The sequence below is a fragment of the Halyomorpha halys genome, unplaced genomic scaffold (genome assembly GCF_000696795.3).
Source record: "Halyomorpha halys isolate HHAL.00 unplaced genomic scaffold, Hhal_1.1 Scaffold18.1, whole genome shotgun sequence".
Lineage (NCBI taxonomy): Eukaryota > Metazoa > Arthropoda > Insecta > Hemiptera > Pentatomidae > Halyomorpha > Halyomorpha halys.
The window spans coordinates 347,782-367,327 of record NW_027114407.1 but is presented as its reverse complement, the minus strand read 5'-3'; the positions used below and the strand labels follow the sequence as shown (position 1 = coordinate 367,327).

General features: G+C 29.7%; 3 protein-coding genes across 5 annotated transcripts in view; 2 read left to right on the top strand and 1 right to left on the bottom strand.

Annotated features, from left to right (window-relative positions):
- The window catches only part of LOC106680793 (galectin-8), a gene marked incomplete at its 3' end in the record, with an annotated part of 48,450 nt that extends 44,601 nt beyond the window's left edge, over positions 1 to 3,849 (bottom strand). For both annotated transcript variants that reach the window (XM_067051606.1, XM_067051605.1), the window contains 1 exon segment: positions 3,520 to 3,849.
- Position 3,850: 1 nt separating this feature from the next.
- LOC106680833 (retinal homeobox protein Rx3) lies at positions 3,851 to 13,227 on the top strand. 2 transcript variants are annotated; one of them, XM_067051611.1, is made up of 5 exons: positions 3,851 to 4,251; positions 5,565 to 5,697; positions 7,745 to 7,877; positions 10,120 to 10,319; positions 10,982 to 13,227. In XM_067051611.1, exons 1-5 carry the CDS (start codon positions 4,132 to 4,134, stop codon positions 11,422 to 11,424), a joined length of 1,029 nt encoding a protein of 342 aa, XP_066907712.1. In that variant the 5' UTR covers positions 3,851 to 4,131; the 3' UTR covers positions 11,425 to 13,227. The 2 variants fall into 2 exon arrangements, with proteins under 2 accessions (XP_066907712.1, XP_014276287.1); XM_014420801.3 differs by having other exon boundaries at positions 3,855 to 4,251; positions 7,781 to 7,877.
- A 3,394-nt stretch (positions 13,228 to 16,621) lies between these two features.
- The window catches only part of LOC106681034 (E3 ubiquitin-protein ligase rnf168), a 7,892-nt gene continuing 4,967 nt past the window's right edge, over positions 16,622 to 19,546 (top strand). Inside the window, exon 1 of the mRNA XM_014421148.3 lies at positions 16,622 to 17,025. Within this exon, the coding sequence (XP_014276634.1) occupies positions 16,650 to 17,025 (376 nt within the window). The 5' untranslated portion in view covers positions 16,622 to 16,649. The remainder of the gene's footprint in view (positions 17,026 to 19,546) is intronic.

The following is a 19,546-nucleotide window of genomic DNA, read 5'->3' as shown; positions in this document are numbered from 1 at the left end:
TTCTAATTATATTTTTAGTAAACTATAGTAAAACGTTCAGAAATATTTCGTAGATTAGATTCTTTACCTAATTAAACAGTCGAATATTTTGCATTAAACAGCATTGATTTTCTAATCAAACTTGATAGTCTTAATCTGCTGAAGACAATTACATTACCTCAAAAAAAAAAAAAAGAAAGTATTGTTGTCGATTAAGTGATAGTTTTTTAGGGATGCGTTTAAACAATGAGAAAACATTTTGAAATGTCGATTAAAATAAAAAAATAAATTTTTGAAATTAATATAAGCAAATTACGTAACATTTCATTTTGTCACGTCATAAGGATGAGGAGTTTGTGGATTTCTGGCGCGTGACCAATATACGATTCTGTCACCAGATAAATTTGAAACAGTTTTTCTTCAAATCGGTGATTCATAGTATCCCTCATCGACTGAAGGCCGGGGGAGTATGGTATGCCTCAAAGAAACTATTTTGAGTTTCCGAGGACAAAATAAGTGTATATTAACAATAAGCTTCGTAGCCATCATACTCCAATTATAAGTACCCTCGTTCAACAGCACAACCGAACCTTTTTCGATGAAACCTATAGGTGTTAATAGGCTCCTATAATTTCGTATAGGACAAGAAGAGTTTTTGTGGAAAAAAAAATGAGTGCCTTGTTACAGCCACTTTAATTTAATGTATGGCATTATTTTACGTAAATCCAAACGTTTTTTAATACAAATTTTTAATACAAAAAATCCAAGGGTTTTTTAATACATATTTATACTTGTAATTTTTGGTTGCCCTCTAGTCAAAGAAATAAAATGGCAGTAATTATTAAAATTATGGAGTCTTCCATCAAAAGTTAAATTTTCAAAAGTAAAGGTTTTATTGACAAATAAAATTTTTTTCAGCTAAAACTTACTGAGTTTATTTTAAAATTAAAATTTTTCCTAGGCAAATATCTGTTACAAACCAATATTAAAAAAATAAATAAATTAATAACTCATCAACATTAGTTGAACCCAAATTAATTTATTAATTATGATTTTTCAAAAGTGGATATATTGACTTTTAAAAGAAAACTCCTCTATTTTTTAAAGGAGAAAATTGTTTAACCTCTATAAAAAAAATTTAAAAAAAACCCTCCATTCCTATATTATATAACAGTAAAAAAGCAGTTTTCGGAAAATATATTAATTAAAATAGGTCATGATACACCATTTTGACCAGAATTAAAATGAAAACTGAGGGATAGTTAGACCAAAAATCATAATTTATGAATTAATTTCAATTTTTCGAGATCCCACTTATTCAAAGTGATTATGCCTTTTAATCGATATGCAATATGTTCCTGATAATGTTTTAAAATATAACATGCTTATATCTCTCTAACATGGAGGTATAAGCATGTTAGGTGTAAGCTTTGAGCTTTGTTGTAAGGTTTGAGGTATAAGCATCTATAAAGAATTAAAAAGTTATAATCATAAATAGCACAAACATACGAAGTATACTTCACAGCTTAAAAATTCCCCCAACAGTTTTTCGTTATTAAAAATAAAACATTGCTAGAAGACAATTATTTCCAAAAACACATTAATATATATGTATTAGTGTTAGTAAAAAAAAAATTAAAAATTAGAGAAACAAAACAAAAAAAAAAAACAATATGTTCTGCTGCTCTAACATATTTTTTTAATTTTGTATGTGAGTTTTTATCATTCATTGTAATGTTCCCACCGAGATATCTATAATTATATAAAACCAAATTAATGTTCCTACAATTGTTTGAAATACAAAGTGTTAAGCAAACGAGATTTTTGTAGAGATAATTTGTAAATAAATTAAATAATGCTAAAATATTAATAACCTTCAGATTGATCCAGATGAAATGAAAATTATTTTAACAAATGAACCAAATTTTTTAAAATAATATATATAGAATATACACAGTAGGTATTGATCAAATTACCAATTTATTTAATTGATTAATCTATTTTATTTAATCCTACAATTCGTTAATTGAATAGTAAATTAATGCATTTTACAAACGAATTTGAGTACATAAATAATTAATGAAAAATAGTAAGAACTCATAATTAAATTTAAATACACAATTAATGATTAGCTATATTTATTACGTAAATTATTAATTATTTTAAAATTTATGAATAATTTTATATCTTCATTCTTTGATACGTCGACCGCTTCTAAGGCCTACCACACCTGTACAGCGTTGACGTTCTCACCTTAGTATGTTTGCCCCTTACACATTTACACTTCAATGATTTTTTTGTTTTAAGACATAAGTTTATGAATGAATAAACCGAAATTAATTAGAGCCAAAATTTACAAGTAAAATCGCCACAAAGGATTTTCTAACAACTAAATTGTTTCACAATTTATTAAACTGTAATTATTTACAACTAATTGTTATTAATAGTTTATTATTTATAAAATTAATTTTATCCATTAATTACTTCTGATTTTTATCGTTATTTTGTCCTTATTCACATTTTTTAATATATTAAAAAATATCTATCAAACACGAATTTCCAAAAATAACTTATTATGAAACTCTTATTTTGAAAACATTAGCTATACATATGACCTTTTAGAGGGGCCTGATCCAAAGTGGGGTTTTGAATTTATTAAAAATCAATATAAATACAATTTCTTATTTAATAAATACAAAATATCATATCTCAGTATTTTGTTTCAATTTTTTTCGATTGATCGATTATGATTTGACAAACATATAATTATATAATCAAAATATTAATTAGATGTTGTACAAAAAGACGTAAATAGCCCAAAGGAATTAAGAACTCTCTTATACAGAAGGAGAAATTACATTTTTAATATATTCAAAGGAAATAAAGATTTCTTCAAAAAATAAAGTCAAATATATATAAATTTTTAATTTAAAACGTTAATTGTATTATTGAATTGTTTTATATGACCTCAGTTATTTACTTTAATGTAGCATTATCTAGATCATTGGAAACCAATGCAATACAAATAATGAAACATTGCCTCTTAATTAATGAGTATATTCGAAATTAAATTTTAAAGAAGAGTCGAGGTGAGGTGCCCTTATTTTTTTATCAGAACCACATTTAAGACACATTGTGCAAAAGGCCGAAACGTTACTAAAATGTTGAAAGGTACATATGTATAAAATAATTTTTTTACAAACAAAATTAATAAGAAATTGTTCTTATAATGTTTTATTTTTGTACAATATGGGGTTAATGTAGTGGTAAGGAATTTTTTTTTCTCAATCATTCTGAATGATAATAAATAATTTAAAAATGAATCCCACTAAAAAAAAACCAAAAAACAATAACAATAAATTTGTTAATAATATTTTTTTCAAATTTCCTTAGTTCTTCAATAATGAAAACAATGTACATTAAATGAAATTTGCAATTAGAAATAATCATCATATGAATTATTGGTTATTGATAGGGAAGTTAAAATAAATTAATAATAATAATAGTAAAAGTTAAAACTTATTATAAAAATAAAAGTACCTTGACACTGGGATCGCCCCATGAGCTGGTTCCAGACAATCAAGTTAGTCTCCCGATTTGGTATACTCCACTGTGATATTTTTTCTTTAAATTCATAAAATTATTTAATAAACAATTTTTCAAAACCCTCGTTTGGGTTTCCATAATGGCTGAAGAGATAGACAAAAGGCTGCGTAGATGGAGGAGTGGGACAGCTCGACAAATCAGATGGCGGCTGGTGGGAGAGATCCCGAGCCGTGATTGGTCCATTGCGGCCACGCCCACCGCTGCTGACCCCCCGCCCACTGGAGGCCGCCTGGCCCAATACCTCTTCACTGTTTTGTGTCTTACCGCACACTGACAGGGTCCAGGCCTTCCCAAACCCTCCACAATTGTAACAAATAAGCTCGATTGGGTCTAGTTGGCTGAATTGGTCTTAACTCGCCCTGCTTAGCGCCTCTTATGAATTTGATTAGGCCAATTTAGAAATTAATAGCGATCAATGAGCTTTCTCTACGCTATCTCTCTCGCCCGTTTGTAATTAGTATCCTTCATCGCTCTTCCGACTTGGCCGCGATTCCAAGAACCATCTTCTTCTTCGGCGACGAACCAGCTAGCACCGTGGAAGACCTAATGTTCAAGCTCGAGCCTGCCGAAATGGATGGCACTCCATTCGATGACGCTATATTTTCGGATTTTTCTGGAAATGGCACCATGAGTAAACTTCAGTCCAGTGGGGTCCATTCTATACAGGTATGTTATCTAATTCATATTTATTTAACTTTTTCTAACATTAAAAAAATATATAATACGTTTTTATTACACTTTTCAATTACATCCAATAAAAATTAACTAGAGATATTTCTAGCATCTATGCATCTGAAGTTTAAAATTAAAAAATAAATTTACAAAGAAAACAGCATATTTATTTTTTTTTATTGTATTTTATTATTTTTTTGCTTTACTGAAACCTAACTTATTGATAAATTCAAATAATGGAAAATAAGTAAAATTACAATTCATATCGATAAATCAGTGATTTTAAATATACATATATTTCTTAATTATACCTTTGATTATTTAATAAATATAAAGTTATTATTACAACTCCCGAAGAAACACAATTTATGAGTTCCGTAAATCTACTAGGTTTTGAAATAACCTTAAATAACAGCAGTCTCGTGTTTTTTTAAAAATATTTATTACAGAGAATAAAATACATACTATATTGTTTTTAGCATATTATTCAATTTTCGAAATATGTTTTTATATTTATACACTAATATAATTAGAATAAGATGTTAAAAATATTTATTACAGAAAAATTGCTAATTTCAGTACATTAAAATATTTAGTTAAACTTTCAAAGTATTCTTGAATTGAAGAAATATAATTTTCGCCCCGCCCCTTTGTCGTTTACCCGTATATTCAGTGATGTTTATTTTTCGATAATTTGTTTCTTGATGTAGCTGTAGAACTTTAAACGCCCATTTCATTTGTCACTATGCTATTAAACTATATTCAGCGGGTTTATGATACGCTAATTTCGGTTTATAAGGTTGTCAGTTGCACGCCCTTGTTATAAGGATTAAATATTCTTCACAAAACTTTATCTTAGAAAAACTTGTGGGATAATTATCTTGATGTATGCTGTCACGTTTCGCATAAGAAGGATGTATAGTCCAGACAATTTTCATCTTGCTTTCTGGAAAGTATACACTTTTCCAAGCCTAAACATTTTCCATTTATTTTCTCTTAAATTTTGTTTACTTAAGATATGGTAAAAACCGGGGCACTTGAATTCATCAAGAGTTTCGAACGTATTTTCTGTTTTATGTAAATCAAAGCATCAGTGTTTCTTCTTTAATATTTAGTTTTATCAATTTTTTTTTTCGAGAACAAGATAGCAATGCAAATCGTTAAAAATTCTTTATGCCAATAAAGAAATTTTAAGTATTTTCTTATAAATTCATAAGTTTGTTCTACATATCATAAAGTCGATGAGTTAGTATATAGTTTCAAATAAATATTTAAGTAAACAAATAATGATAATCATATCATTTAAGGTGATGCTGGGGCTGCAACAGCAACAGGCGCAAAGCGGACAGCAGTGTCCTGATATGGAGCAGTTGCAAGGAATGTTTCATACGCAGGAACTAGCGCCCCTACCGGATCCTCCCAAAAGGAAAGAACAGCCAGGTAATTATTATATATTTTATAATGAACAGTGGATAATGTTTATGGTTATATCACAGAACTATTTGTAAATTTTGGTTGTACGATTTAGAATTTTAAAAGATATTACACTATACGGTACACTTTAAACACTGGACCTTAAATCTACTAAAACCTGTCATAAACTTTTTCTATAACTGATATTTTTCATTGCACTTAATTATTAATATTTAAGTATAATTACAAAAAAAATTTAAAAATGGCGTTTATTACCTTTTTATATTGTAATAATATGTTCCGTGCTATACTGTTATTTTAATTGTAATAATCATTGGTGAGGTTGAAATACAATAAAAAATAAATAAATAAGGATAATATTACCTTTTTTAAAACTAAATCGTATTTAACATAGTATGATATAAATATTTACTAAAACAATGGAATATTAATGTTAAATGATTTTTTTTTTTTACATATGTAAAACATTTAAACATTAATTTTCAGGTATACATCAGGGTTAATTTTAATTATTTTTGGAACTGAAGTATATTCCCGTTTATCATAGGCGTTATATAATTTATTGGGAAGCAGAAGAGAAAGGCAAATTAGAAACTTTATAACCAACCATAATAAGAAATATTTTTTCACAATCATTTAGGTAGATTTTATTTTCAAAAATATTTAATTGATTATTAGATTGGGATTTCTTAATTTCAAAGGTCGAGGTATTGATTTTAAATTTTAGTAAATCGTAAAAGGTTTTACTAGAATTTACGCAGTTTGAAGTAGATTCTCAAATTTTAAATTTCCCCAATGTTTAGGTCTTCAAAATATTGAGGACAGCCTCCTACCCACCCCACATGAGTTCCTTCAATTTTTCTTGGAAAAGTTTTCCACTATGATTTAATAAATATCTTATAACACATAATTTAAGTAAAAACAAATCAATAAATTCATGTATAGCAATTATTAGTTCAAAGGTATTCAGTAGTGCCATGAAAAACAACACAAAAAATATAACGAGCATTTCAATTTACAACTTTACACTTCAATATTTGACAGTTCCATGTCAAATTGCTAATTTTTATTGTTTATAATATAATAAAGAACTATTTATTTTTTAGCAGCATTCATGTAAATGACAATTCATTGGTCATCTTGATTCTAAGAAAAATTTTCAAAATGAATTTCAATGAGAAAAAATTTATCAGCCAAGACATTTCGTCTATCGTATTAAATAAAGGAAAAAAAAAAAAAAGGGAAAAGTAGCAATGGTCAATCAGGAAAGACGTCAGTTATAATCGATATGTACGATATAAATTTGACCTTTCGCTCGTAGAATGATTCATTCAATTAAGACATCAGAGCTGACATAGACTCCGCAAGATCAAATTTTTTATTTTGCATAAAGAGACAACGACTTATATAATCCTTCTGGCTAACATTTTATATAATTCAAATCAATTGTTATAACAGAATAGTTTCATTACTACTTTCAACTTTTTTATTGCCATATTTTATTTTTAAAGTTTTTTTTTCTGGAGATTATCCTTTTTACATATATTTTTATGGGGAACATATTTATATTTCATGATTAATGGTTTGTCGTTTGAGAATAAAGTCTATAGGACGATCCTTTGTTGAAATATAACTGTAGTTTTACGCGTAACCGGAAGTAGTTAACGGAATCAGATAAAATCTAGATGGCTGAAATATTTCAGCGAAATCAGAATAACGGCTTATTCGATTAGGTCCGAACTTTAATTTGACTACAGCCCGACAGAGACGGAACTAATGTTTTTCCTTTTAGTCTAAATGAGAGTGAATTATACTAGTGGTTTAAGTATTTTTTTAAAAATCTTAACGGTGCTGTAAATCAATCCTTAATTTTTAACTTCTTTTTAAAATCTATTATTTATTTTTTCCCGTATCCATTCCTTTTTTACAACATTTTAAAAATATTATTAGAGTATTAAACAAAAATAGTTAAGATGAAATAAATTCAAACTTACTGCCCCTTATCATATAAAGATATGAACAACGGGTAATTTATTTTTTTATGTTTTATCAGAATGGCTTGACATTGAATCAATTCGTATGATTCTAGTTGCTGTGGATTCTGTGACAACAAGCACGACGAGCAAGAAATCCGAATCCAAAAGCAAGAAGACGGACAACAACGGAGTGAAAAAGAAAAAAACCAGGTGAGTGGTGGCTATTTGAAATAATTATCCCATGGTTTAGGAAGATGAGGGTCGCGTGCCACTCGATGGAAATGCATAAGCATATTGTGGAGCCAACCATACGGTGGTGGTATGCACCCCCATCCTTGCCACGTGGCAGCCCCCATCGTCATCGGGTCTCAGGGCGGTCCAGGGGTCAGCCGAGGATCCGACTCCTCCATGCGGGTGGCTCTCATGCATTAGGCATTATTCCTAATGTCAGGAATCATTTAGGGTTACAAAGCGTTGAGGCATCAGATGTCTATTAAATGAGCAAGGTTTTTTTTTTCTATTAACATGAATATAAATGGAACACCTCAATAGTGTGCAACAGGAGGCACCAGAGACATATGCACTAGCGGACGAAATTTGATTTTTACTGTTTTTAGATCACTAGGAATAGTTTTAAAAAAAAAAAAAAAAAAAAAAAAACTGCACCGCTTCTATCCGAGAAGGATCAGGGGGTTTAGTACTTTGTAAGGAAGAACTTTTTCTTCAAAACAGTGGTATGGATGTACGGTGATATGTCCCAGTTCACGCTCAATTGTTAGACATTTTCCCTAATTAAGGGTATCTATTTCAAAGAGATTGGGTGTGTCCCAGATGTGCTCCTAAACCTACAGGGTTGACTCACGGCTAAACTAACAGAACAAATAATTATCTGCGACAGCCGGATTTGAACCTAGTTCCGGGAGACAGTAACACAGCACCTAACTTAATAATCTACCAACAGTTACTAAGTAATAATCACCTTTTTTTTTTTATAAATAGAAAATTTTGACTAGTCCCAAATAATATGAACACAAAATATATATTAATTTTGGTTATTACTCAATTTTTTGAAAAGATACCTACGGTTGGCCTATGGTACAACCTCGATGATAATACTCTCATTCACACACTCCTCGAATTTATTTCACACAGAATTTTGCTAAAGAAAATAATGTAATTAGTATGAGTAGATAATAATAACTTCAAAACATAAAATACGTATTTAAATTTATTTATTTATTTTTTTCTTTTTCTAAAAGAAGTTACTCTTTTAATACTTCAACATCAGAACATTTCTTGCAGTTTGACCATATTATCAGCTACATAGTTCTAAATAAATACAAAATTGAGCACAATCAAAAGTTTTAAATTTATTCAACGAATTTCAAGTAAATAAATTAAATTTAATTATAAGTTATTTAAATATGATTTTCAATTAGCCTATAATTTTATAATTATATATCATTTCTCAACCGATAAAATCCGAGGTTAGACCAAACATTTAATTGTTAACTATTATATTTTCTTACTTTAAATTATCTGATGGACATATGTCAACAAACATTAAAATGAATTTTCGTTTCAATCCATCACATGATTTAGAGTGAAAAAATAAATAATAATAATTAGTATTTTATTTTTTGGCGGCCTGATCTCAAATTAGTAAACTGCTACATAATTTTGAAGATTAGCTGTGTAAATATTATAATATATTTAAATAACTTATAATTAGCTTTAACTTATTTATTTGAAATACGTGGGTAATAGAAATTTTAGAACATAATTTTTATTTTTATAACACAATTAACTGGATTGTGCACAACCTGCCCGAAACGTTCGGATTTTAAAATTAAGAAAGTCATGAAAAAACAAATATTTAAATAACTTATACACGCTTTTGAAATGATAAGTGAACACTTGATATTAGTCAATATTTGAACAGAAATAAAAAAAGTAAGCACAATTAGAACAACAGTCAGTAGCTTCTTAACAATTATTTCTTATACAAGACAATTGAAGAATCGACTTCTAACTAACGTTTTATCAGAATTTTCTTTTAACTTAATAATAATGTACTTTTATGTATCAATTAGGTGAATAATTAGTAATTTAGATGTAATAATGGCTAAGCTATAAATGATCTTGGATCTCTTATAAGGTCTCCCATAAATATGAAATATCGTACTGTCTGTTTTCCTAATTGTCACTGCCGTTTTACATACTGAAGTGAAGAAAAAACAAGTAGATTGAATGAGTCGTGTTTTTGACAGGCTTCTGGAAACGAAAGTTATTAGAATCTATCTTTATCTCTCTATAAGTCAGGATTAAGAAAGTTTATTTAATTCATTATTGTAATAAATATTTTTTTAACAATTCTAATTAACTTTCAAATCCATACATGAGGATTTAAAATTTTAATCTTAGGGACTCACACATTCTTCTTTGTTCACAGGACAACATTTACATCTTACCAACTGGAAGAACTTGAAGGAGCTTTCGAAAGAGCACCATATCCTGACGTGTTCGCGAGGGAGGAACTGGCCCTCAAACTGAACCTTTCGGAATCTAGGGTCCAAGTCTGGTTCCAGAACAGGAGAGCCAAGTGGAGAAAGAGGGAACCTCCAAGGAAGACCGGATACTTACCTTCTGCAGGTTCGTAAAAGCACAGAATTATTCTAATGAGAGAAATTAATGAACATTTTTTTGAAGTCCATAAGCTCTTAAAAATGAAATTACTAAACTATTTTCGATCAAACGTGTGAGATTTGTTCAGATCCTTGTAGACTGCAAAAGTTTAAAGAATAAATATCCCTGCATGGAGATATAGGTTGCCAAATTTCAATCCATTGCATAACGATATTAAATAAATTAACAACAATCTTAACCATAGTTTATTTTTATGTAAACCGGATTTTTTTATTTACTTCTCTGCCCTACATCATAAAATAATAAGTAAAAAACTTTTCCATATTTTATTTATTTCTGTCGTACGTTATTTTCATAAATCCTTGTTCCCAAGAATATATTAAACGTGAAAAATATTTTATAATAAAGATAAAAATGAAAGTTACCCTTGATGGTTCAGTATTTTTTTGAAAATTGCAGGAATCATTTTACTTCAAGTTATCATTTTTTATCGCTTCCCAGATTCCCAAAGAATATGATTGTCCATCTTACCTTGGTACATAGGGTTTGGTGGAAGGAGGTGTGTAACTAACATTTGTTATTGAGTTAGAACTTTTAGTTTTTATTATTATATCACAAGCCATAAAATGTTATACTAAAATCCCATTTAACAGATTTAATTTTTCCAGGAGGTACGAGCAGTTCATTGGGAAGCGGTGGTTTCAGCGGATTGGCGGCGTTCGGTGGAGCTGGTCCAGGGATGCAGGGAACGAACCCAGGTCCCGCTGAACCCTGGCCGCCGTACCCACAATACCACGACCCATATTCAGTGCCCACCACATACCCACCGCCGTCCTCACCGGTATACTCTTCCGTCTACTCCCAGACCGACTTCATGTACGGCTGCCTGAGAAATCAGGAGTTCCCACACATAGAAGAGGAACAGAGGAACGAATACTCGACTATGCCCGACCTCACCGACCCCAACAAAGGTCACATCATGGAATATGTTCCAGAGCTCCAACAGGAGGATGACAAAACTAATAGTTACTACTATGTTTCCGTCAAGGAGGAGTCAAGAGATGAAAGCCGGGACTACGCGCCTCTGCCACCGATTAACTTCAACAATTAAATTATGTTAATTTAAAACACAAATCTATATTAATTTTAGGTTTATTATTAACTGCAAGAATTATTTTATAATAGCTTATTATTTCAGGCGAATTACCGGACTTAATATCTTATAATAATAACTTAATTTTATATTTTTTAATGGTTAGTGAAGATTTTATATGCTCGGTAATTGTGCCAAACAAGTTTATTCAAAAACTATTCCTTCTTCTACTTCACAGCTTTCTGATATTCCTACGTCTTCCACGTAGTAACCTCACCTAAACTAATAAAGTAGAACCCTATATATTAAAAACCTTATAAAATAGTACCTCAGAAGAAGGAATATAATGACCCCCTTCCATTATATTCTTTCCTCCATGAAGGAAATGTGAAGCCAAAAAGGTGGGTCTTAAGGTCAACTCCAGGAGCGTGGCAGAGTAGTGCGAGCCAATCACTGGCTGCCTACTGTTTCAGTTTAGATTACAATGGTGAACAGCAACGTAAACCTAAGCTTCGAAGGCGTGGCCAACCACTTTTTGGCTTCACTTTTACTTTGAAAGAAAGTAGAGTATACCATCCTCGAGTATAATTTATTTCTAAATCGAATTTGGAAGAAGAAATCAATTAGCGAAAAGAACAAATTGTTAAATATATTAATAACTTTACTGTTAATTGTTAATGATAAAAGCAGCCTTTATAATCATAAACAATTAAATCTACCGAATTGTCTATTAGTAAGTAATAAGTGTGTTTATTATTAGTATATAAGAATATAGAAATATGAATTCGATAGCCATAAGCATTATGCATCGGATCAAAAAACATAATTTTTAAATGCTATATTTATTAAAAAGACGTAGAGGAGATTTAACTGACCTAAGTTGTATCTCTGGCTTGATTTATGCATGAAATAACGACTATAACAAATATATATTTGCTTCTTTGGTTACCCATCGATATGATAAATCGATATATTCAACATATTTATAAACATGCCAAATGTTGTATTTGTTATTTCTTAATTGTAGTTTTAATATCAAGAGTGAATTTATATGTAAATATGTATTATATAAAATATCCATTATGCTTTTGTATTTTCGTATGTAGTGATTGTATAGTAGTATTATAGGAATAATAGTTTTTTGAATTAGTTGAATTTAAATTTGTATACTTTCGCAGTTAAAAAAAAATGTACCATTAAACTTTCCAGCTTTATAAAACTGGAAAAATCAACAAACAACAGAAAACTGCAATGAAGTAAAAACGTTCAGCAATAATCCATACAATACAAAGAACGATAGACTTTCATTTGACGGAAGACTAAATCCCTAAAATCAGTCTTTGTATTTTCAATATTGATTCTATAAATATTTGGCATTGAATAAATTTTTAAGAAGAGAGTATAAATTTAAATACATTATTACATTTTTGCCATACTTTTGCAAAAGAAAAAGCCGATAAATTTGCAACGAGAAATACTACCAACTGTACTTTTCTGAAGACTTGAAATTTGAATTCAGTCAAGTGAAAGGCCGGCATATTTGTATATGTAATTCTTTAATTTCTACTATAAAATGTGTATTAATCTATATATATAATTTAAGATTTACTGTACCCCAAACAATTATAAAGAATGAGAATTAATTTATTTTACATATTTTTCGGCCATTATTTGTATCTATTTCGTAATCTTTGTAAGCTATTTCACTATTATGATCTGTATATATTATAAATAGCAAATTTGTGCATTCCAAGTGCCTTAATAATGCCTAATTGTGCTTATGTGAATTTTTTTATAGATAATAAATTTTGTTTTAGTTTATTTTTGTTTTTCATCTAAATAATAGTAAATACATTTCTCCAAGTGTTTAAAAGAATATTCGGAACTTATATTAAAATTGTAATGATATCAAAAAAAAAAAAGGAAAATTAAAAATAATATTATATGATGAAGCACATAGATTCAAAATACAATATGGGTCATTATCCCACGCTATTTCTATTATTATTCCGACAGACCTTGATAGGTTCCTTTGGCTTCGGTTGCAGCTAATAACCGGTCCACGTTGGAACCGTTCCTATCAGGTTCCGCGAAACGGCTCCAGCAGTTCCGAACCACCCCTAATTGGAACTGACCAACAGTGAACGAACACAACATCGATAATGAGGAGTAAACTAACTGATAATGAAACATATGGTTAAGGATCAATTATTTAGACGAATTAGTTCCGCCAATTATGAAAAAAGCTTTGTCAATCACAGAAAAACCACTCAGTTTAAAATAATAAATTATATTACAACCAAGTTTAAACAATAACACACATATGTTTTGGGAGGGCCTTCAGATTAGAGATTTTTTTTCAACAACTTCAAGAGTCATCAAAAAAATAAACAAAATATTATTATTTTCTTTAAAAAGAAACGAAAATTTTGTTTAAACATTTACCCGAGGTCATTAAAGAAGTTAGCGAGTCCTAAAGATAGTGGTTCCAATAATAAGGCCCGATTTTGAAAAGAAAGTAGGGATTTTTGTCCTATTATATTATGGCTAGAGGCATAGTTTGGAATTATATTAACGTAAGACTTGAAACATTTTGGACCAAAATAAAATACCGTTCAAAGCCGGTTTTGGAAATACGTTTTTGAACCACTTTTTTAATTATTTAGGATCGCCTTTAAAAACTAAATTGCTATACCGTCGGATGCCTTGGAGGTTTTTCTAATGGAACCGATACTTTCACAATCCAAAAAAATAGTTTAGGAGTTAACTTTGGAAGCAGCATATCGCTGTTTTGCTTCAATAGATATAAAACCTTTTTTTGTGTGTGTTTGAAGTATTCCATAGGTCATACTGTACACTGGAGTTAATTTCAAACAATTCTAAAAGCTTTAGGAAAGTCAATAATACCTGTAGGACGACCCCAGTAAAGAAAGCAACCACAGTCGACGGTACTGTCTTTGGAATAGGTCCAATTCTATATAAAATCAAAACATTTTTTATCATCAGTTGTGCCATTATTCAAGCAAAGTTGGGATATAATATAAGTCGCTTATTTTACGCTTACAAAGTTGACTCTAAACTATTTATTTGGAAGTTGAGATAAGTATAGGTTCCATTAGAAAAACATCCAAGGCATCCGACGGTGACAATTTGTTTTTGTTTTTTTAAAATATAATCCTAAGTATTTAAACGACCAACTTCGAACGGTTTATTAAAAAATATATTCGGTATCTGAGTGACCATTATTATGTTTATCCACGTTTGTATGTTGTCTAGAAGCTCAATAGGGAGGAATTAGAAAAATAAAAGTGGAAATAAGAAATTTTGTCCGTGAAAAAGTAAAACCGGATAATATTAGTATAGGATAATGGTCCATCAATAAAAAAATGAAAAACAGGTTCTACCTAGATGAAAAAAAAAGAATACAAAACTTACTTGTTGAAGAGATTCAGATGAAACTGAAACCTACTATAAAACGACTGTGCAAACCGAAGTATTTTTACCGCCAAAAAACCAAAGAGTAAAGTGATTAAAAGATATAACTTCACTTAAATTATTTTATCTGATATCTGATGCTCTTGAAATTAATTAATAATTTCGCATATTGCATAGATAAATTGGTAAAGCTTTATTTTGTTTTGTAAGATTTTACCTGAACTTTAAGGATATTTTTCTACAAATAAAGTCATAATTTTCCCGTTTTTGATAAACTATTTCTCATAAAACAAAGAAAATTGCAGATAAAAAAATATATTAAAACATATGATAATCAAACAAATGCCAAGAACAAATGATAATTCAAAAACTGTCTATTCCAAAGAGGTCGGACGCTAGTAGAGATTATTATGAGAGTCACTCAACCCACCTAATAATCCTAACCAGTTCAAAATGGAATAATAGTCAAAATGATTTCATTTGTAATAGATTACTTATAAATGATTAAAGAAATATGTATACACTTAATTACTAACGAATTCAGATTCACACTTTGGTTCATTTAATCAAAACAAGTTCTCTCGTTACGTTCGGCTAGTATTTTCCTTCAATATGTACTATACATATTCCGCACGTCGGTCGCGAAGTTTAACAAAAACTCCTAGATTTAAGGTACGAAAAGCGTTAAAGTAAACCATGGAACCTCAAGCTAAAAAGACTAACTAACTAACCTCAAGATATTTTACTACCTCGCTTTTAAAATGGAATTGTATAAGAAATCTCTGACTTTCTTACCGCCTGCTTATTTCAGGAGGTTATATCATAAATAATACAAAAATAGTTTCGTTGGTGTGATAATAATTTCCTAAAAGGAAATACATCCATTAAGTTCCATTATGTCTTTAGCTACCTTTATTCCAATATCTTAACGACCATCGGCTCCTTACTATTTTTCATATTTTATATCGCTGCTTTGCTTTACCAATGACTTACAACATAAATTAAAAAAAAACTTTGGTTTTTTTTCTAAATGGACAAGTTCCAAAGATATTCTGGTCTGTGGTCCCTTCTATAGACCAGCGGTTCCCAAAGTGGGTGTCCCAAGCGAATACCAGCAGTGCCACAAAGATGTTACTTTCTCAAAATATTATAAAACAATAAAATAAATAATTAAAATTAAATATCAAATATACATACTTTCCAGCATTTAATTTGCACTGTTTTTTTTCTTATTTTTCTACATACTTAAACACTTTAAGTATAATTTTTGCAGCACTTTTATATTTATTTAGCCCTATACGTGTTCCGCGAAATTTCTTTAGTCCCAAAAAGGTGATGTGGCGAAAAATGTTTGGGTATCGCAGCTACAAACTACCCCAAAGGTAGTAGGATTGTCAAAAAGCAACCACGGTCTAGGGTACAATCTTATGTTCTCTATGTACTATGTACTATGTTCTCATTTCTTTTCTCAGAGGTACAACCATTAGACATTGTTTATAAGCGTTGCCTTCAAATTATTATGAACAGACTCATATATTTTAAGCACGGGGTTACTTGGTTTTTTATTGAAAGAATCCATTTTTCTTCTTGAGCTTTACTCAAACAAAAATTAAGGTGATTATCTATCTTGTCTTGTTGATCCTGACCGTAACACCACGTTTACTGTTTGATACATATTACTTCAATATAAAAGAACTTTATTATATTAATTCATATAAGTAAGTAATAATTAGATTAACCGGATGAATAGTAGCCCATATGTATAGCCTAACGATTTTCAAACGAAATTGAGTTTTGAATTTGAGATCATGCATGCAGTGTACACAATATGTAATCACGATTACCCGCCATTCCCAGCTGATATGAGGATGTCTGCTGTGGTTTGTAAGCCGAATCAGGCTAAACTTAAATTTGAAGATGTTTTGTGTCCCATTTGTCAGGAGATTTATATAGAACCTGTGTCCTTGCCGTGTAAGCATGTTGTCTGCTTGCAATGTTTAGAAAAAACAGTGGAAAACAACAGTTTAGTTTGTCCGATATGCCGCACAAGGATCGGTACATTCTTACGATTAGCCAAGAATTTAAAAAAGACTGTTGATCAGAACTTTTGGCAGAAGCTTAAAAAACAGTTCCCTGTTGAAATAAAAAGGAAATTAAATGGAGAAGAAGATGGACTTGCCAGAAGTAAGTTAATTTCTATGTTTCATAACTTTTTTCAATCATCAATAAAACTAGTGATGGTTTTTTGTTTGTTTTGGTTACTATTAGATTTGACGTTTCTTACTAATAGTTCTTTTTTCACGTTTGTTTGTTATGTTACTTTTTTCTTTGAAAACAGCAAAATATTGACATCTAATTTATTTACAGTTTTAAATTTGAAAATTTAATCGTTTGATGATTCTAGTTTTATAAAACTAAACCACAAACTCATATATTTATGGTATTCTTGGCTTAAATATTTGAATTTAGTATCAATACTTATTGTTTTTGTCTTAATTTAAAGTATTTTTGTTGTCCTATCTTTTAATGAACAGAATCATTTAAATATTTCTACCCAGTTCTTTGATATATTCACTTCTGGTTTTTAATCTATTAATTTAAGAGTTTTAATTTTAAACATTTATGGGTAATTGTTAAAATTACAATGTAGTGCGATATGAAGTAGATTATTATATTTAGTACAATGTTATGTTAATTGAGGTGGAGATGGAATATAATTTGTATGTGATGATAGTCCTGTATTCAAATGTATACCTTGTCTGTTTACATTACTACCAATATTTTGATACTCCTAAGTTCTGTTTAGGGAGCAGTATGGCTCAGTAAGTAAGATGCTGTGCTCCTATCTCTCGTATCTGGGTTTAAGTCTAGTTATAGTAGATAATTATCATTCTGTATAATCACCTATAGGTCGGCCCTCTCAGTTCTACTCTCTCCTAGGGTGCACACAGCCTCTTTTAAGTGAGTACTCTTTGAGAGGGAAATAAACCTGGCGATTGAGTGAAATCCTAAACAAATCACCTATCTGTTCATCTAGAAATAGTTCTGAACCCAAGGGTCTTGGGTTGTAGCGGTAAAGGTTCCAAAGTTTTGGTTCCATTTGCTGAGAAGGACTTAAAATTTAAGGTTTTTTTGTTTTTTTTTACAATATTTTATTCTTAAATTAATACTTATCTATTTATAAATTCTTCATCTGACAACTTAACCATGAAATTTTGTTTTTGAAGTTGGTGTAGAGTCGTATATGTTAACCATATAAAAGCCTTAAAATTAACCATACTTATTTCTTATTGGTTCAAATCCAAATCTGAGAAATTCCTTTTTAAATTGAAATTTATGTCAGGAAGAGGAATAGATTTAGCATTAAATGTTTAATATGATCTATTTACAATTGTAAATAGGAAATTTAGTTTATAGTGGTATGTACATTGTATCATTTTTACGGTGTTTAACCCATGTAATTTTAAGTAATATTAAAAAAAAGCAGCTGCTATGGTTTTTAAAGGCACAGTAATGAAGATCCTTGTTTTATTAATGTTTTACTGATTGTAAAAACTAAGTTGATCACTTCCAAATAATAAAGCTATACCTTAAATAAGCAGTCTTATTAAGTGATGTATAATTTCAGTAGAATTATTTTTTAAACAAATAAACTCTTTTAATGAAACATAAACAATATGGTTAACATGAACATAATCATATGTATATCTTTTAAGACTGTTAATACTTAAATTAATTTATATGTTATGTTATAATGTCAACATCAGAAGAAAAGTACTATGTGCCATTTTTGGTGATCATTGCCTAAACACTTTCCAAAATATGTTAGATAGTAATCATTGGATTACTACAATACACACTAAACAGGAATTTAGTTAGTAATTCCTTTGGGAAGGCTGATGCTAGAACAATGAAGTTGAGTTGTTTTAGATAAGACATATAACCAGGATGGTGAAAGGAGAAATGCCAAAAATAATCCTAACCCAGCCAAATCATGGAACAAGGAGGAGAGGGATGGTATGGCAGGAGATGCTGACAGTAAGAATTATTGAAGAACTGGATGGCGTCAGTTTATTGATATGATCAATGGAGGACGTGGTTGAAGGGGGACTAGACCTGTAACCTGGTTGAAATAGCTTCATAATTATACTTCTCTTCATTATTTAAATTAACAAGGGGTTATTGTGGCAACATTTTTGATGAATCGATTGAGATATAATGAGGCAAGACAGGCAGAATTTTCAATTATAATAATTTTTAAAAAAACACAATCCCCTCTAATATTAACTCTGTTTGGCTCCGTAATGTTATAGTTTTCAATATTGATTTTAGATAATCTGTTTATTTCCAGAAACAAAAAGAATAATTCATTTACTTAATTTAATTGATAATTAAAGGCTTCTGTGACCTGAAATTTCATTCATTCAAAATGTATATACCGTAGATCGTCTGTTATCTAAATGTTCAATTATCCAAACTGGCTTCGTGGAAATGGTACAAGAAGGGTTCAACATTGCCATTCTTTAGCATGTTAGTTTTTCAATAAAGTCAGTTTTGAAATCAGTTATCTCAGTAGAATAAAAACAAAATTATACAAATGCAGTGAATGTTTAGCATTTTCCTTCTTTTTTTAAAGTGAATTTCGATTATCCGAACCACATCCGACAACATTAGCTCGGTAAATCAACACTCTATTATATATATA

What these genes read in the sequence shown, in the direction of transcription:
- LOC106680833 (XM_067051611.1), top strand. Translation starts at nt 4,132, where the DNA reads ATGTTCAAGCTCGAGCCTGCCGAAATGGATGGCACTCCATTCGATGAC. An exon ending in GTGGGGTCCATTCTATACAG is followed by an intron (nt 4,252 to 5,564) that starts GTATGTTATCTA and finishes ATATCATTTAAG; the next exon opens with GTGATGCTGGGGCTGCAACA. An exon ending in CGGATACTTACCTTCTGCAG is followed by an intron (nt 10,320 to 10,981) that starts GTTCGTAAAAGC and finishes TAATTTTTCCAG; the next exon opens with GAGGTACGAGCAGTTCATTG.